The following is a 17,620-nucleotide window of genomic DNA, read 5'->3' as shown; positions in this document are numbered from 1 at the left end:
TTTAAAATTGTCAAACAAAGCTGAGCGCAGTGGCTCACCCCTAGCACTCTGGGAGGCCAAGGCCTGTGACTCATGTGAACTCAGGAGTTGGAGACCAGCCTGAGCAAAAGCGAGACCCCATCTCTACTAAAAAATTAGAAAAACGGAGGCAAGAGGATCTCTTGAGCCCAGGAGTTTGAGGTTGCTGTGAGTTATGATGATGCCATGGCACTCTACCCAAGATGACAGAGTAAAACTCTATCTCAAAAAAAAAAAAAAAATGTCGAATAGAAACACATTTATTTTGTTTCTAGGGTTGGATTGAACATTATTTCAAAACTTTACCCTGAATATCTTGTACCAAACTGAATTTAGTTTCTGTGGTGCCATTTGAGTTACCATAAATAACAAGTGAGAAGCATTTCTCTAAGAAAGTTACTCCCATACACACACAGGAATAAATGAAGAGATGGCAATAAATAATTAGATATTAAACTTTTCAGAACATCCGTGTGTTCTGAACAGGACTTATTGAATGCTATTATTTAATACTTCTTGATAATTGTTCTCATTAGATGGAATCTTCAAACAGCACCTCTAGTGAAAACAAACAAGCACTAAGTGAGAAAAAGAATTGTGCACAGGAGTAACTTCTTGTCCAGGCTCCGCCACTAAAAATGGCAGCATGATCTGGATCCTTCTTTTCTTTTTTCTTTATTTTTTTATTTTTTTTTATTTTTAGAGACAGAGTCTCACTTTATCGCCCTCAGTAGAGTGCTATGGTGTCACACAGCTCACAGCAACCTCCAGCTTCTGGGCCTAAGTGATTCTCTTGCCTCAGCTTCCTGAGCAGCTGGGACTACAGGCGCTCGTCACAAAGCCCAGCTATTTTATGTTGCAGTTTGGCCGGGGCTGGGTTTGAACCCACCACCCTCGGTATATGGGGCTGGTGCTCTACTCACTGAGCCACAGGCACCGCCCTGGATCCTTCTTTTCTAACTTTCTTCAGCTTTTGCAAATGATAAATGCAGGAGCTGATCTAGGAACCCTCCAAGGCCTCACCAGTTTTGAGAGGCAAACAATAGTAGGACCATGTTCCTCACAGTCTCTCTTTATAAGAATCATTTGACAGCCTTAGCAGAAACAGAGGCTGTAGGCCCCACCACCAAGCCTCAGAAATCAGAATCTTACAGAAATCTGTATTTTTAACAAGTATCCCACTTTTCTTTTGTTTTATTTATTTATTTATTTATTTATTTTTTTTTGAGACAGAGTCTCACTCTATCACCTTGGTCATCCTCTTGCTCAAGCTGGTCTCAACTCCTGAGCTTAAAGGATCCACCCACCTCAATCTCCCAGAGTGTTGGGATTATAGGTGTGAGACACCAAACTAGACACACCTCCGGTTTTTTGATCAGATAAGATTGGTCAGCACTGATAACAAAAAAGCTTCATGTCATCACCTTAAGGAACCCTTGCTGATAACTGCAGGCAGACAGAAGCAGACTCCACTTTCTGCTTCCCTTCGACTTCTGCTACTTCACCATCCATAGCGATACGATGACTTTTTACATTGCTGTATCTCAGCATAAGGGATCCAAGTGTCTAGATCTCAACAAAGATTGTAAATACATGCTTGAATGAATGGCATTGAGTTTGGAATCCTGTGACAGTCACAAGTCACTGTGACCTGGACCATGTTACTAAATCTTCCTCAACCACTATTTTCTCATCCATAAAAGTGAAAATGCTGGCATTTGTGATTTTTTTGCTCCTATTGAATTAGATGTTTATTTCTGAGTACCTGCTTCATATTGCATGGCCATTTTTCTGAGTTTAATTATTGTATTTGAGCAAAACTAAAATGTTAGGTGTAAGTACAAAAAGCTCTTCATGAAGTGTGAATAATCAGAAATGGAACATAACCTTACTGATTTGTTTTATTGTTTTTTTTTTCCCGTGGAAAAATATGTGAAGATTTAAGTCAAAGGATTATGAGAATATTTAAAGGTTATTTAAAATGTTTGATACTTTAGTTAAAATAAAAATGAGAAGAGTAATTATCTTTTTAAAGATCATTAAGAACCTCGATATTTAACTTTAAGCTCCTAGAACTTTTCCCATTATCTTCCATTTCCAAAGAAAACATGTAGAGGACCTTTAAATGAAATGGATTTTTAAAAACTTTACACCTAGTTCTTGGAGTTTTCCTAATTTTGATTAAAATATTTTTAAACTTAAATAAAATATCTTTATTTTTGTTTTTCTACCAAATGCACTCATATTGGTTTTTTCTTTTCTTTTTTTAGGGAGGTACCTAACATTTATCCTGGACCCTTTCCAGTACCAATTATTGATAAAAAATCACAACAAATTAAGCTTTCGAATGTTTTCTCATAAATTTTTAAAAGCATTTTGCATCAAGAAGTTTTTAGAAAATGATGAAATACATGTTGATATTCACACCTGCTATCAATTTTTACAAGGCAAATCTTTAGACATACTCTTGGAAGACTTAACGAAGAATGTAAAACGAGTGTTTGAACCCCTACTGTTAAAAACCACAAGCTGGGATACAGCACGAGTAGGTACTTTCTGCGCTTCAACATTATTTGAGATCACATTTACAACCATCTATGGACACCTTCTTACCGACAACAGGAAAGAATTTATTAGTGAGCTAAGAGATGATTTTTTTAAATTTAATGACAAGTTCCATTATTTATTATCCGACATACCCATGGACCTTCTAGGAAATATCAGATCTCTTCGGACGAAACTCATACAATGCTTAACATCAGAAAACTTAGCTAAGATGCAAGGACAGTCAGAAATTGCTCAAATGAGGCAAAATATCCTGGAGAAATACTACGTGCATGAGGACTCTGAAATAGGAGGTAAGAAACTTTGAATAAGTACTTGCCTAAAATAAAATAATTTACAATAGACCTTTGAAATAAAAAGACAAAATGGCGACCTTGAAAATTTTTATGCTCTTTCTAATTGGCTAATGATAAAATGTTTTACTCTCAAACAACCCTTTGTGATAATTGATTTTTTTTTTTTTTTTGCTGAGGTGGTAAAACAAGATACTTAATGGTGATAATGAGAAAGAGTATAACTGAGTTGCATTTATTCCTCTTATCTCGTCCCCCACCTCCCCGCCCCCCATACACATTACATTTTAAACTATTCTCATTAAGCAGAAAATTAGACTTCAGAAGCCTATTGGTTCTCATTAGCATGCACTGATCCTTGGCTGGGTCTGTGTCCTAACATCTTTTAATTAGCACACTGCAAATCTAATCAGTGTAATAAACGCTATTAATCTTCCTTTTCACTTATTTTTTCCTAGCACATCATTTAGCCTTTCTCTGGGCCTCTTTGACAAACACCATTCCAACTATGATCTGGGCAATGTATTATCTTCTGCGGCATCCAGAAGCTATGTCAGCATTGCGTAATGAAATTGACCATTTGCTACAGTCAACAGGTCAAAAGAAAGGGTCTGGATTTTCCATCCACCTCACCAGAGAACAATTGGACAGCCTGATCTGCCTAGGTAATTTATTTTTATCTGTTAGGAAGAAAAGAAGGTATCTCTCTGCAAACTCAGTTTATCACTCATAGCTGTTTACTGAAAGGTAGAGGACACAGCTGCCTAATTGACATAATAACACCCATTTACATCAATTATAAATTATGTAGTTTATAGCTGTAGATACTCTCATTGCATGTAAACATTAAGGCCTAGGTAATTAACTACGTAAGGTATGCAAAAGGCTAAACCAGAGCTTTGCAATTATTTGAAAAAAGTTTTATGCCTATTAAGTCATTTGATTCTGAGCATCTGTTGGTGTGCTAATGCTTTCCAAACACTGCTGCGCTATCTTGTCAAGAAAAGTATTCGGAATTGAAAAAAGAAATATTTCAGAAAGACACCTTGTGTTCAAAACGTATTTATTCCTCCTTAAATAGTGTCTATATTTTCAGGCACAGGTTAAAGTGTTTTATATAGCTTGGAGTGTGTGATTTGCAAAAATGTAGAAAAACCTGTTTTCCATTGGAAGTTTGTAATTCGAACACACTCAAGAAAAAGAAAGAAAGAAACCAAGGAAGAAATAGAAAGAAAGGAAAGAGGGAGGGAGAGAAGGAAGACAGGAGGGAAGAAAAATGAAAGAAAAAACAACTACAAACTAGTGTGAAATCTCAGTAGTGAGATAAGCATTCTTACTATTTCAAACGTGTTTGAATTTGGTAGTGACTAAGGTGTTTTCTATTTCTGTGCAGGTCTGTACCGCAGTAACTTGCGCTTTTGAGCCCAGCAGATCGTATTCCCCTTTATTAGTTTTGAGAAGGCTCCCCACTGCCACTATCTGAGTAAACTTATACTCTCAAAGTTAAATTCCATATTAATGAGTTATTCTCAACTTCTTCTGCCTTGATATTTCATCCTGTGATATTCTTTAAGATACAATATTCCAAGTCCTTTGTACAAATGCATGTTTATGTGTTTCTGTTGCTTTATCCCTTTGACAATGTAAGCAAGTATTTTAGCCTATGTTGGCCTTAATTTTTTATCTTTTAAATATGTTCCAGGTTCTTTGATGAGAACTTCTGGGAACAAAGGTCTTCTCTGTCTTAGGCAATGTTTACTACCTGTGAGCATCGAGAAATATGGCCTCAGTGTCCCTCAGTTCCCACTGGTCAGGCTAACGCCCATGGTGGGCAATGGCAAGAAGCAGGCCTTGTACTGGAAATCAATTAGGAAAAATATGTCGCCTTGTAGTTTGATGTCCTTTGCATACATTATCAAAGGAATTTTATATTTTCTTTGAGAAAGAAAAATCCCAATATTATTAAAAATAGAGTCTATTATTTTGCCTTGTAGAATTATTAGGGAACAAATAGAGAAAATTTGTGTACGATTCTGGGTAGTTGCCTTGACCTCAAAACACAGTATTGTCTGAGTTGAAGATTTGTAGTTTCTTTAAAGATCTAGGTTGCATTCCTCCATATTCAAGATGGTATTGTATTAATCAGATGACACAGACTGGGAAATAATACAAATAAACTTCAAGGAATATGTGTTTGTGTTCTGTACACAATTATTTCTCTCAAAAAATTTAGTTGAAAATCATCGGTTTTCTTTTTACTCTCAACTTCTTGGCTGTGGAAAGAAAGATCACCTTTAAATTTGAGTACTAAAGCAAAAGTGCTTAAATATATTTGACCTGAAGAAATGTCAAATACTAACTGGTCTTCGGGTCAAATACATTTGACAATAATTTGAGTCCATTGTCCAAATGGACAATAATTTGAGTCCATTTAAGCCCATAGCTCAGGGCAGCGCCTGTGGCTCAGTGAGCAGGGCACCGGCCCCATATACCAAAGGTAGCGGGTTCGAGCCCAGCCCCGGCCAAACTGCAATAAGCCCATAGCTCAAGCTAGAAACTTTCATCCTAGGATCCTTCACAAATTTACAGCTCTCCTATCATTAACAAATGAATAACAACAAAAGTCCCAAGTGAATTTTGATTCACTTGGATAAGGGCCTGGAGGTCAGAGGCCAAGAAGGTTCCTTAAGGTCCACTGTGACCTGGGTCACCAGCAGAGGCCAGTGTTGTTCATCATGAGTACTATGGAGCTGATTGTGATCTAGAAAACTGTGTTTATTTTTTTTCTTTCGCAAGATGAAAGGTTTTGTGCAGATCAGAGCAAATTTTTTATATGGACCAGTTACACACGATGGCCTCTGCAAAAGAGTCACAGTTCGATTTTGAGTATTTATGTCCAATGAGCATGAAGTGTACGGGCAACGTCAAAACTCACACAAAGAAGCATTGACAGTGTCCCACGTGGTATGAGTGTGTGTGCCTGTCCTCATCTTCTCAAGTGTTCTATGTGTTTTAAACACAATGTTTTATAAAAGATATTGGGTGGTGCCTGTGGCTCAAGGAGTAGGGTGCCCGCCCCATATGCTGGAGGTGGTGGGTTCAAACCCAGCCCCAGCCAAAAACTGCAAAAGCAAAAAAAAAGATATCTTGAATTTTTACTATTATAGGAAAAAAAATCACAATGCTAAAATGAATGCTGCATTTTTTTATCAGGAAAGAGAATTTTGATACTAGCACAGCCATGGAAAAGGAGATTCTTCTTTTTGCGGAGATCTTACATGTCAGCACACTTTGATTATAAGGATGAGAAGAAACATTAGACTGCTACATTTTGTTGCAGAACTTCAAAGCAATCATCTGTCATAAGAGGTTTTGATGGATTTGTGCTTTTTCTGAGTACTTTTGAGAATCTCTTTAAAACCATTCTATTTTTTCTTGTAGAAAAAAAACAACTTTTTAATATATATTTATGTATCTTATTAGAGATTCTGCTTATCATGATCTCACCAACATGGTTTATCTATTCATGTTTAGTAAAAATCTCTACTATTAAATTTAAATGAAAATTTTAAATAACTTTTTAGACACAATAAGTTTCAAGAATTGTAAATTGGGGGTTAAATCTCAATAGTAAAGGTAGACCATAGGAAGGAAGTTTAAGAAACTCTGAGAGAAAGAATTTTTCAGTTTTTCCAGAAAGAAAAAGAGAGGGTGGAAGTAGAATTTAGTGCTGCAGTTTTCATTTATGGGAAAAAGAAGCCGATAAAAGGATGGCACCTGTGGCTCAGTTGGTAGGGTGCCGGCCCCATATACCGAGGGTGGCAGGTTCAAACCCGGCCCCTGCCAAACTGCAGCCAAAAAATAGCTGGGTGTTGTGGCGGGCGCTTGTAGTCCCAGCTACTCGGGAGGCTGAGGCAAGAGAATCTCTTAAGCCCAGGAGTTGGAGGTTGCTGTGAGCTGTGTAAGGCCATGGCACTCTACCAAGAGCCATAAAGTGAGACTCTGTCTCTACAAAAAAAAAAAAAAGAAGCCAATAAAAGATGATTCAGAAAGATGAAGAAAAAAGTTAATGCAAGGGGAGAAAGCTCTGGACATTAGATTCATAGCAAATCTCAATGAACTCTTCCCATAATTTACCTGAATTATATATATTAATTATATAGCAGCGTTAAGACTAGATGCTCAATAAATGTCATGTATTGTTATCACCAAAATGATCCTTAAGTTCTACGACGTCCCTATGAAGTTTGTATTGTTTTCTTCATTTTCAATTATTTACAAACATCAGACTCAAGTCTAACTTACCCCACGGTAAAAAGAACAAACATGCTCTAGTAAGAACTAAGGCAAGGTGGCATGTAGCTCCTGAAATGGCTCAGGTGAATAGCAGACACCTAATTTTTTTCAGTTACATGCTGAAATTGAGAAAAGTTGCAAATATGAGGCCTGACAATTAAGTTCATGAACTTAACACTGTACACAGAACCGTCAAAACAGTGCAAAAATTCATCAAATTGTTCATCAGAATGGTTGGCTGACTGTGAGAAGCATAGCAGACCAAGTAAACGTTGATCAACAGGAAAATCATAACTGAAAATCTTGGCATGAGAAAGGTGTGGGGAAAAAGGTGCTCTTGCATCACAACAATGCACCAGCTCACACGGCACTGTCTGTGAGGGAGTTGTTAGCCAGTAAACAAACAACTGTATTGGAACAACCTTCCTACTTATTTGATCCTGCCCCCCAGTGACTTTTTTCTTTACCTGAAGATAAAGGAAATATTGAAAGGAAGATATTTTGATGGCATTCAGGACATGAAAGGTAATATGATGACAGCTTTGATGGCCATTTCAGGAAAAGAGCTCCAAAATTGCCTTGAAGGGTGGGGTAGACACTGGCTTAAGTGCTTAGCTTCCCAAGGGGAGTACTTTGAAGTGACCATAGTGCTATTCAGCGATGAGGTATGTAGCACTTTTTCTAGGATGAGTTTGGGAACTTCATTGTCAGTCCTCCTAGGTCCAATTGAGGGACATTAAGATAAAAGGAGGTATCCTAAAACTAGGTCTGGAAAAGACCTGCACTACTTTTTTGAAAGAGAATATTGTAAATGACAACAACTCTAGAAGTATGAGCTTGCAGTGATTCCCCATAAAAATTACATTAAAGATTTTGAAGCCATTGCTTGTGAATAGTTGGGGGGAACCTAGAAAAGAATGATCAGTTGGAAAAAATAAAGGTCCTTTATAGCAAATAATTATTATTAGACATACTTCATGTTAAATATTTTAATGCTTTCAATGTTTCAAAGCAATTTTATAGACATATTATTTCATGGAATCTTTATCAAAATACTCTGGAGGACTGTGGAGGACTGTGGAGAACTGTGGGGGATACTGTGGAGGAGACTGTGGAGGGGACTGTGGAGGAGACTGTGGAGGACTGTGGAGAAATGTGGGGGAGACTGTGGAGGACTGTGGAGAACTGTGGGGGAGACTGTGGAGGACTGTGGAGAACTGTGGGGGAGACTGCGGAGGAGACTGTGGAGGGGACTGTGGAGGACTATGGAGGACTGTGGGGGAGACTGTGGAGGAGACTGTGGAGGACTGTGGATGAGACTGTGGCGGACTATGGAGGACTGTGGAGGAGACTGTGGAGGACTGTGGAGAACTGTGGGGGAGACTGTGGAGGACTGTGGAGAACTGTGGGGGAGACTGCGGAGGAGACTGTGGAGGGGACTGTGGAGGACTATGGAGGACTGTGGGGGAGACTGTGGAGGAGACTGTGGCAGACTGTGGAGGAGACTGGAGGACTGTGGATGAGACTGTGGAGGGGACTGTGGAGGACTATGGAGGACTGTGGGGGAGACTGTGGAGGAGACTGTGGCAGACTGTGGATGAGACTGTGGCGGACTGTGGAGGACTGTGGAGGAGACTGTAGAGGACTGTGGAGGGGACTGTGGAGGGGACTGTGGAGGAGACTGGAGGGGACTGCGGAGGACTGTAGCAGCTGTCATTTTGCCATTATTTTCATGGATGAGAAAACACTAAGGGTGCTGAATAACTTGCCTAAGATCATAGAGATGATAAAGGAGAGGGTAGGATGTTCACTCAGGTTTTCTAACCAAACCCACATTTTCCCCATCAGACCTGTCTCATACCAGTGCCCTTGGAATTCTTTTCCATTGTCCCAGCTGAGAGGGGAAAAGAATTCTGTATGTCTCAATTCTACAAAGCCAGCCATGATATGCATGTGAGCAAGACCAGGAGATGTGGACCAGATGATTATACAGTTGGCTAAATTTTTAACTTCAGGATAAAATATGATGAGTAATTACATTAAGAATTATTGTTTGGCTAGGTGCCAGGCACTATGTTACGTGCTTTACATATATTATTTAAATCTTAGGTATTATTATTTCCATTTAATTATTGAGTAACAAGGTTCAGCAAGATTAGTTAACCAGCTCAGATCATACATCTAGATAGTGTCGGGGCCAGAAAATGATGCCAGGTCTGCCCAACTTCAATGCCGGCCTGTCACCACTACCACTTCAGATTAAAAAGGCTCTACAAATGGACCAGAGACCTTGAATACTATTTTTTTATAAGTTATATATCACTAATTCTCAAATGCAGTTGAGTTTGAGGGTTAGGGTAGGGCTAGAGGTTCACATTACAATCCTGTAATTTTTTTTAATAAAAATTAACTTTTTGTTTTCGAATAGTTTTAGATTTATGGAAAAGTTATAAAGATCATAGAGTTTTCCCCACACAATTTCCCTGATTAATATCTTGCATTAGTTTGGCTTGTTTGTCAAGATTGTAGGTGTTATTTTGAAAAAGGTCATTCAATCTTATAATTGTATATCTGAAAACTTAAAAGTTGACATAATTCAGACAATAGTGAAGTTAAACAACACCCCCTCTTTTGATTAAGGAGGTATAATTTCATGTTAGGAATTTCTTTCTTTCTTTTTTTTTTTTGGCAGTTTTTGGCCGGGGCTGGGTTTGAACCCACCACCTCCTGCATATGGGGCTGGCACCCTACTCCTTTGAGCCACAGGCACCCCCACCATGTTAGGAATTTTAACTGGAGGGGAGTGTAGGAGTTGTCCACAGAGAGGTATGCCAGAAACTCGGGAATGTAGGGAGTGAGATTTTTATATGTGATATGAGGAAACATAGGTTAAAAAGTAAAAACTACTGATTTCAATGTTCAAATTTTCAGCTGAGCACAAAGCTATGGGGGTTAGATGATGTGGTGAATGATGCAAACAGAATCTGTAAGGATTGATAGGAAACTTTAAGGAGGATGCAAATTATTGTATGTATATTTAAAAATCAGCTGGGTAAGAACTGGATGAGAAATGTGTGACTCAGGAGAAAGGATTGATGGCTCATTGGAACCATCTGGGAAGCTTTAAAAAAACTACTCATACCTGGCCCCACCCTTAGCAATTCAGATCGCATTGATCTGAAAAGCAGGCTGATGGCTGCAAAAGCTCCCCAGGTGATTTTAATGTGTGGCCAAGATTCAAAGCCACTAAATTGAACGGTTTTGGTTAATGCAGTGGCTCTGACTCCATTGGGCTAGGATAGAGCAGTTTTTGTTTTTTTTGTTGTTGTTATTTGTTTGTTTGTTTGTTTTAAACACCCCCAGGTGGTTCTAATGGCAGCTAGGGCTGCTGATAACCTCTGGGCTATCAGAAAGTTTAAAACAAGCCATTAGCGATGTTATTTGAAAAATCTGCTGCACAACTGTTCCCAGGAAACTGTAATAGAAGCATGGTTTGTAGGGCACAGGAAATGATGGTTGTTCTACTTTTCCAACTCAGATAGTGCACACTCAGCTCTGTGACATTTTAAGGAGCTCATTGACTAGTTGAATTCTTCCAGCGTGGCAAAAGCCTGAACACTGTGTCATCTCTGACACACAATCAGAAAATGGCATGAGAGTTGTCTTCATGTTTTTAAAAGGCTGTTATGTAGAAGAGGGATTAGTTGGTTTTTTTTGGCTTATGTGTTTTCTAAAGGGTGGAAATTAAAAGGAGGAAAATTCTCAATATAAAAGAGTTTTTCACTAAAATGTGCTTTCTAAATGCTATCATTGGCGTTATCCAGTCAGAAATTTTGTAATGTCAAGTCACTAAGATGATAGATTTTAAGTATTCTCCCATAAATAACTGATAAGTATGGGAGGTGATGCACACAATAATTAGGTTGATATAGACATTGCACAACGTATATTTCAAGACATCAGGTTATACACCATCAATATAAACAAGTTTAACTGTCAATTTAGGAAGTAAATAAATAAAAGAAATTGTGCAATATCTTAAATAGGATCTTGGAAATGTGCGCAATGAATTTATATATACCATTTATGTTTGCCCTCCAACTTTGAACCACCTAGATTACAGCGTCCATGAAGGCCAAATTCATTCTCTTTTCCCACTAATAGCAACGTCCCAGCACACCAGAGTAGAACCCTAATAAACATTTATCTAATATATGCATGTTTAATTTACATTTCTAATTTTAGCAATGAACCTGAGACTATGTCTGCAATGCACAGTGAAGGTAGGCATCGGTATGGATTCGGATTTATTTTTAACTTCATTTAAAACTATTCAATTCTTGAAGCAAAGATTAGTGATTTTGCCACATACTTTATGATTATCCCAATTTCTTATTTACCTTTTCACCTGTCTTGAAGACAATTATATAGACGTGCCCACACACTCCATGCAGCCCACTCCATTTCATCATCTGCTAGAGCACACCATCTCCCATATCTGTTTTTTCTCCGCGGTCTCTCTACGACCGCCCCAGTGTTCAGGCCCCGTGTCTGTGGCAGGGCCTGGCTGCTCATTTCACTCCATCCGTTGCTGCTAGCCACTGATCACCATGGCTAATCAGATGGCATGCCAGCCTGACCAATCATTAAGATGACCCAAATTAACAGCCTGGCCATGTCATAGTACATTCATTCCACAGACACAGACATGGTCTAAGTGCGAGGCAGAAACTCGGACGCGCTTATTTGTTTTTGCATTGTAACATGCACTATTGATTTCCATGAGCTGCTTTAGTGCTTTAATTCTGCAAATGAGAATCATCTGTCAATTATTATAGCCAGAATTGCGATCTGAGGGCAAAAGAGAAAATATATATGCTTTTTTTCTTTTTACTGACATTTCCTTTTCTTTGCCATCTTAGCACAAGACACTCTCCAGCTTTTTGCTAAGAAGAGATACTTAATCAGAATAGTTTTATACCCTGAAAAGAGAAACAAGTCTTCTCTAACCAGGTGAAGAAGATAGCCCAGGTGCTGAATGGTGAATTCATTGCAGGAATTTTGTCACCCAATTTCCTAGCGTATATCAGTCAGTAAAGCTCAGTTCTTAATAAATCACAGGCAGCCTTATCTTAATCACAGTTATAATTGTTGGCACCTTGCAGCGCCTGGTATAAATTTTAATCCCCCAAATATTTGCATCCTCAATAGCCATTTTTTGACAATACATTCTAATAATTAGAAGGTCCCATTACCTGCTAACTGTTAGTATAAATGAACAATCCATTATGCACAATAAGTTTTATAAAACATTTACAGATAGAGATCATCTTTAATTAAAATTAACTTCCACACGAAAGCCAAGTGCACTAATGATTCACAGTGACCTTTTATTACCTGCAGCCCCCTGTTTTGGCTGGATGATTGACAGCTTGCTGTTTGGCTACCATGTTGAATTTCAGCTGACAAGACTTTTCATTTTAACTCAATTTGCCCGCCTATCACAAGCTGGTGGCAGGCCAGACCCAAGTCACCCAGCTTTGCCTCGGCAGCTTGCTCTAGCTCTCATTAGTACGCATTTATTCAGTGGAAATTGGAAGACAAATGCTTGAAGGCATGTGAACTAAGTATAGCAAATTAGGTTTAAAGACTGAATATTTATAAGTATATGGAAAGTTTTTTTTTTTTTTTTTCAATTCTAGAGCAAATTGAGAACTGAGTGCTAGCTTTGGGATAAAAGACATGAAGATAGAAGGGGGAAGATTCTAAGAATAACAATACTATAAGCTTTTTCTTTCCATTTTAGAAATATGTAAAAATCTCTCTGACAACACCTTATCAAATAAAAACCTGGCTTCTCTGCCATGGAAGATGTACTGTACAATGCCTGTACAATGAAGTTTAGCACCTCGTGTGTGAGAAGGGGGAAAAAAATGAGGGTCATGTTCATTTGTTGCTTGGTTATCCCTTGGTATGTTTTAAATTGCCTTGTTTGTTCGGCACTAGCACAGAAACAGATGTTGCTCCACCGTGCAGGATAATTTACCGCACCTCCTGGTGCAGCGTGGAAGCCCTCCCAGGGCCCAGCTGGTCTGTCAGTGGCACTGGCTGGTGTCTGCTCGACTATGACAACTTCAAGTAGAGGCTGCAATTTTTTTGGTGTGCAGTTGTCATTCTCCTCAATGTATAGCTCTGCCTGCATTTGTGCTGGGGCTGGTGGGAAAGCTGCTGGCTTTTGTGTCTGTATATTGCACTGTGGAGTCACATAAGCTCCACTCTCCATTGTTGGTAATAACGCAACTCATTACTTCTGTCGTCGAATGATTATCGGCGTGATTGCTTGGAGCGAGAGCCAACCTCATCTTGCACACATAACTGGTACTGGAAGGTAAAACAGATTTGTCACTTACGATCTGACCGCTAAGCCACACTTTGTGCTCCATTATTGTGATTAACTTCTGCATAAGATATGCTTGCCCAATTGTCATCTGTGATACTGCGGTGGCCACAAGCTGCCATGCTTCCCGAGAGCCCATCAGCCAATCCGATGTGACCACGTTATGCGGATTATTAAATGCCTGCCCTGTCTCAGCAGCCGCCCCACAATTATTTTGCTTTTGTATTTCTTTTTCCACACCCCTACCAGACTTGTTGGGTGAACAGCACTGCTGCACATGTCAGCTACCATTTCACACCCCAAGCTAGGAGGACGCCACGCTAGTGTTGATCCAACAAAGCCAGCAGCAGTACCGGGAAGCCGACCCTTGCTTTGCACCATGGAAATGTTGGTCTTTGGTGTCTGGCCAGCTGAAATCTGTCGTGTCAGGTGCCTTGTGGCTATCTGCAGTAGAGTCCATGTTCCAAAACCAAAGTTCTTTTCTGGCCTCATCACCAACAAACCGATTTGACTCTGCCTGATTATAATAATGAAGGCAGTCCAAGGGAATATGTACAACCTTACTGTCCGTCACATTGAATCACCACACTGGCCACACAAAGCAGACCGCAGCCTCATTTCTTTAGACAAATGCATGCTTAAGGAAAAACCTCCTGGGAGAAGGCACCCAAAGCTACTTGGTATCCCTGTGCAAGCTGTGCATAGATTTCAATTTGACCGAAATAACATTTATTTTTATTTTTTGGCTGATTCAAGCCACCACTGATGGGCCTGCCTTTAATAATCTAATAATTGGGTACGCTGTGTTTCAGAGCTTTGCTGAACACTGAGAAACTGGGCTCTGTGTGTGTGTGTGTGGTGTGTGTGTGATTTCTAAATTGCAAGTCATAAACACAACCATTTGTTATGTGAAGGGAGGAAAAAACTCCATTTGGAGCCCTTTTTCACATTGCTGATTAAAAGAATCAAGCTTTATAATCCAGGACCCATTCACGCTGGTGGAAACATAGTCAGTTTTGATTATGAAGAGAGAAATGCAGACCTAGACAGGGGCTACACGCTGGTATGCATGCTATCAGAATGATTTATGCAAATTATGCATATTATTCCCAAAGGAATGCCTCCTCAAACTGCCAGGATAAATTGCCGGAAATTAGCCATAAAATCTGTCGTGCTAGGAGCAAAAGGTGAAGGCCATTGGGAAAGCAAGGACATTCGGCTTCTGGAATCTTCCAGGATATGATGGTGGGCTGTTATTCTCCCTAGATGCTGAAGAAAATATGGCTTTCCTCTGAATCCAAGAGAAGTATTTTCCTTTTGAAATTTTTCCAGCAAATGCTGACTCACATTTTATTTACAGCTAGCATAAAAGAAATTAAGTGTTAAGCTGTCTCAGAAAGCCGCTACTACAATTACCTCACTATTAACTGCCTAAGTGGTTATTAAATGGCTAAGCCTGGCTTCAAAGGCATCAGAGTTCTAAAGATTGGTAAAATTACCCACCAGTAGTGTACTTTAACTGGGACATGGTTTTTGTTTTTGTTTTTTATTTGAAACAGAGTCTCACTGTGTTGCCCTAGGTAGAGTGCTATGGCGTCGCAGCTCACAGAAATCTCCAGCTCTTGGGCTTAAGCGATTCTCTTGCCTTGGCCTCCCAAGTAGCTAGGACTGCAGGCACTCACCACCAGGCCCAGCTATTTTTTGGTTGTAGTTGTCATTGTTGTTCGGCAGGCCCAGGCTGGATTCGAACCTGCCAGCTCTGGGGTATGTGGCTGATGCCCTACCATCTGAGCTACAGACGCCAAGCCTGGGACATGGTTTTAATCTCAAATGTATAGATGCATTTCTCTTTTGCAGACCATTCTTTCCTATTGGATTCTGGTGGCTTTCTGCCTCAGCACAGCACGGCTGCCTCCTAGCTGTGAAGTGCTCCCCATGCTGTGCTGGGGTAAACCTCTGCCCCTCCTCACACTCCACGGCTCCCTCCCTCCGTCTCGGTGCTCTGTAGATGTGATGGCAATCAAGGTCATTAATAATGAGCTGTCACAGCAACCTGAGAGCACTTTTCAGGAGCAGTCATATCTTAATAAACTGTTGTTTGTTTGTTTCCTTCAGAAAGCACTATTCTTGAGGTTTTTCGACTGTGCTCCTTCTCAGGCGCCATTCGTTTTGTCCAGGAGGATTTTACACTGGATTCAGAGCTCAAGGACAGCTGTGTGCGAAAAGGAGACTTTGTAGCCTTCTTTCCTCCGATCTTACACAGTGACCCTGAAATCTTTGAAGCTCCCGAGGTAAACAACCCCCCAGCCATTCATTCCTACCTCTTGGACCCTGCACGCACATTCTTTTTCTTACTGGTGTCTGTCCTTTCCTCTCACCACTTTGTTCCAGATGGGACTGGAGACAGCTTGATGACTTTTGTTTTTCGTTCTAATGCGAAAGTTTTCCTCTTTACTGAAGTATTTCCCGAAGACCTATCTTTGAAAGTTTTCATGATCTACAAATAGAAATACAATGATGACACTAAATGCTAGTTGTTTCAAATGAAATGGACATTGAACCTTGGTCACCATTACCTTTCTACTGAAATTATGTTTTGTTTACAAAGAATATTGATAATCAGGGAGGGTAAGCTATTGCCAGGTGACTCAGGAAATAAATAATGACAACTATTTTGCTAAGTGTTTCCAAAGTGGAGTTGACTATTCCAAAGTCAAATACCATCATTGGTATAGGTAAGCCATCTACTTTTTCACCACCTCCTGAAGGTTCACCCCCTTCTTGATCAATTAGTATGGCATTATGAACTTGAGATTGTAAAGCTGCTGCTCACAGATGAAGCTCGGAGGGTAATTGTGTCATCTCCTTGTATTTTTTTCTGAAGCTGGAGTTAATGAATATCAAAGACTGGAAATTAATCCACCGTAGTTCATCCCCTAATACCACTTCTGAGATTCACCACCTGCATGCAAATTGAATACAGTCATATTGTGCCTGTGCTTCTCATAAAGCAGTGTTGCTGCAGCAGTTTTTCTATATAAAATGCTTTTTTTTTTTTTCCAAAAGCAAACTTCTGTGCTCTTTTTCAGCAGTTCATGGCTGGACCACTTTTAAATCCAGTTTCTAAGTTAGATGTTTTTCTGCTAGGCTGCAATTTTACTATTTTGTTAAATTTTGGAAATATATAAGAAGAGGGAAGCCTTAAAATACCATTAGAAAATTTACATTAATTTCATCAGCGAAGGCAAAGGATGTATGTGTACATATGGTTTCTATGGGTCTTATAAGAGGCGTTCTATGAACGATGATAGCAAATAGGTTGTAGAGTATTAGCAAGTGAAAGAACATTCCGTAGACAACAAATCTAATCTCCACATTTGTAAATATCAACAAAAATATTCCACACTTAAAATATTCCGTACTTATTGAATAAGTACGTATTCAATAAATAGGACAAAGGAATAGCTAGTATCTGAAAAATATTTTAAAATTTTAATATAGCTTTATTTATCTCTATACATTTTTATTTATTTAAATTATATTTCATATTTTCATTATAGGACTATTCTACTATTTCTTAAGTCTACTATTCCTGGTGTGATAGTAAAATCAACATTCAAACACTCGGGAAATGTTTACCAGCTTGCCACTCTTTTTATGGCATTGTTCTTATGGAACTTCCTGTTTCCCAACCCCTATCCCCAAGATTATAAAAAAGACATTGATTTAGACTTTTAGGAACTTAAAATCAAAATTAAAAATTAAGTGTCCTCATATTTTCTCTGTGGAAAACTAAATAGCAGTACCCACATTGTCCGTAATAAATTGACCAGTCTTTATCCTCTGCTTCTGAGAGTCTTTCTTTTGCATGGTCTAGTCTATTACTGATTCTTTCTTTCTTTCTTTTTTTTTTTTTTTCTGTTTTTGGCCAGGGCTGGGTTTGAACCCACCACCTTTGGCATATGGGGCCAGTGCCCTACTCCTTTTGAGCTATAGGTACCACCCATATTACTGATACTTTCCACTGCATCTTTGAGTTCCCTGATTGCTT

At 39.2% G+C, this 17,620-nt stretch overlaps 1 protein-coding gene across 2 annotated transcripts in view; it reads left to right on the top strand.

Moving 5' to 3' along the window:
* Nucleotides 1-17,620, top strand: part of LOC128563930 (cytochrome P450 7B1) — a 186,707-nt gene that overhangs the window by 161,510 nt on the left and 7,577 nt on the right. For both annotated transcript variants that reach the window (XM_053559478.1, XM_053559477.1), the window contains exons 3-5: nucleotides 2,289-2,876; nucleotides 3,335-3,541; nucleotides 15,685-15,860. In XM_053559478.1, coding sequence (XP_053415453.1) covers nucleotides 2,289-2,876; nucleotides 3,335-3,541; nucleotides 15,685-15,860 — 971 coding nt within the window. The remainder of the gene's footprint in view (nucleotides 1-2,288; nucleotides 2,877-3,334; nucleotides 3,542-15,684; nucleotides 15,861-17,620) is intronic.

Source organism: Nycticebus coucang, chromosome 13 (genome assembly GCF_027406575.1).
Source record: "Nycticebus coucang isolate mNycCou1 chromosome 13, mNycCou1.pri, whole genome shotgun sequence".
NCBI classification, from domain to species: Eukaryota; Metazoa; Chordata; class Mammalia; order Primates; family Lorisidae; genus Nycticebus; species Nycticebus coucang.
The sequence above is the reverse complement of the archived record's forward strand: the minus strand, read 5'-3'. Positions and strand labels throughout refer to the sequence as shown.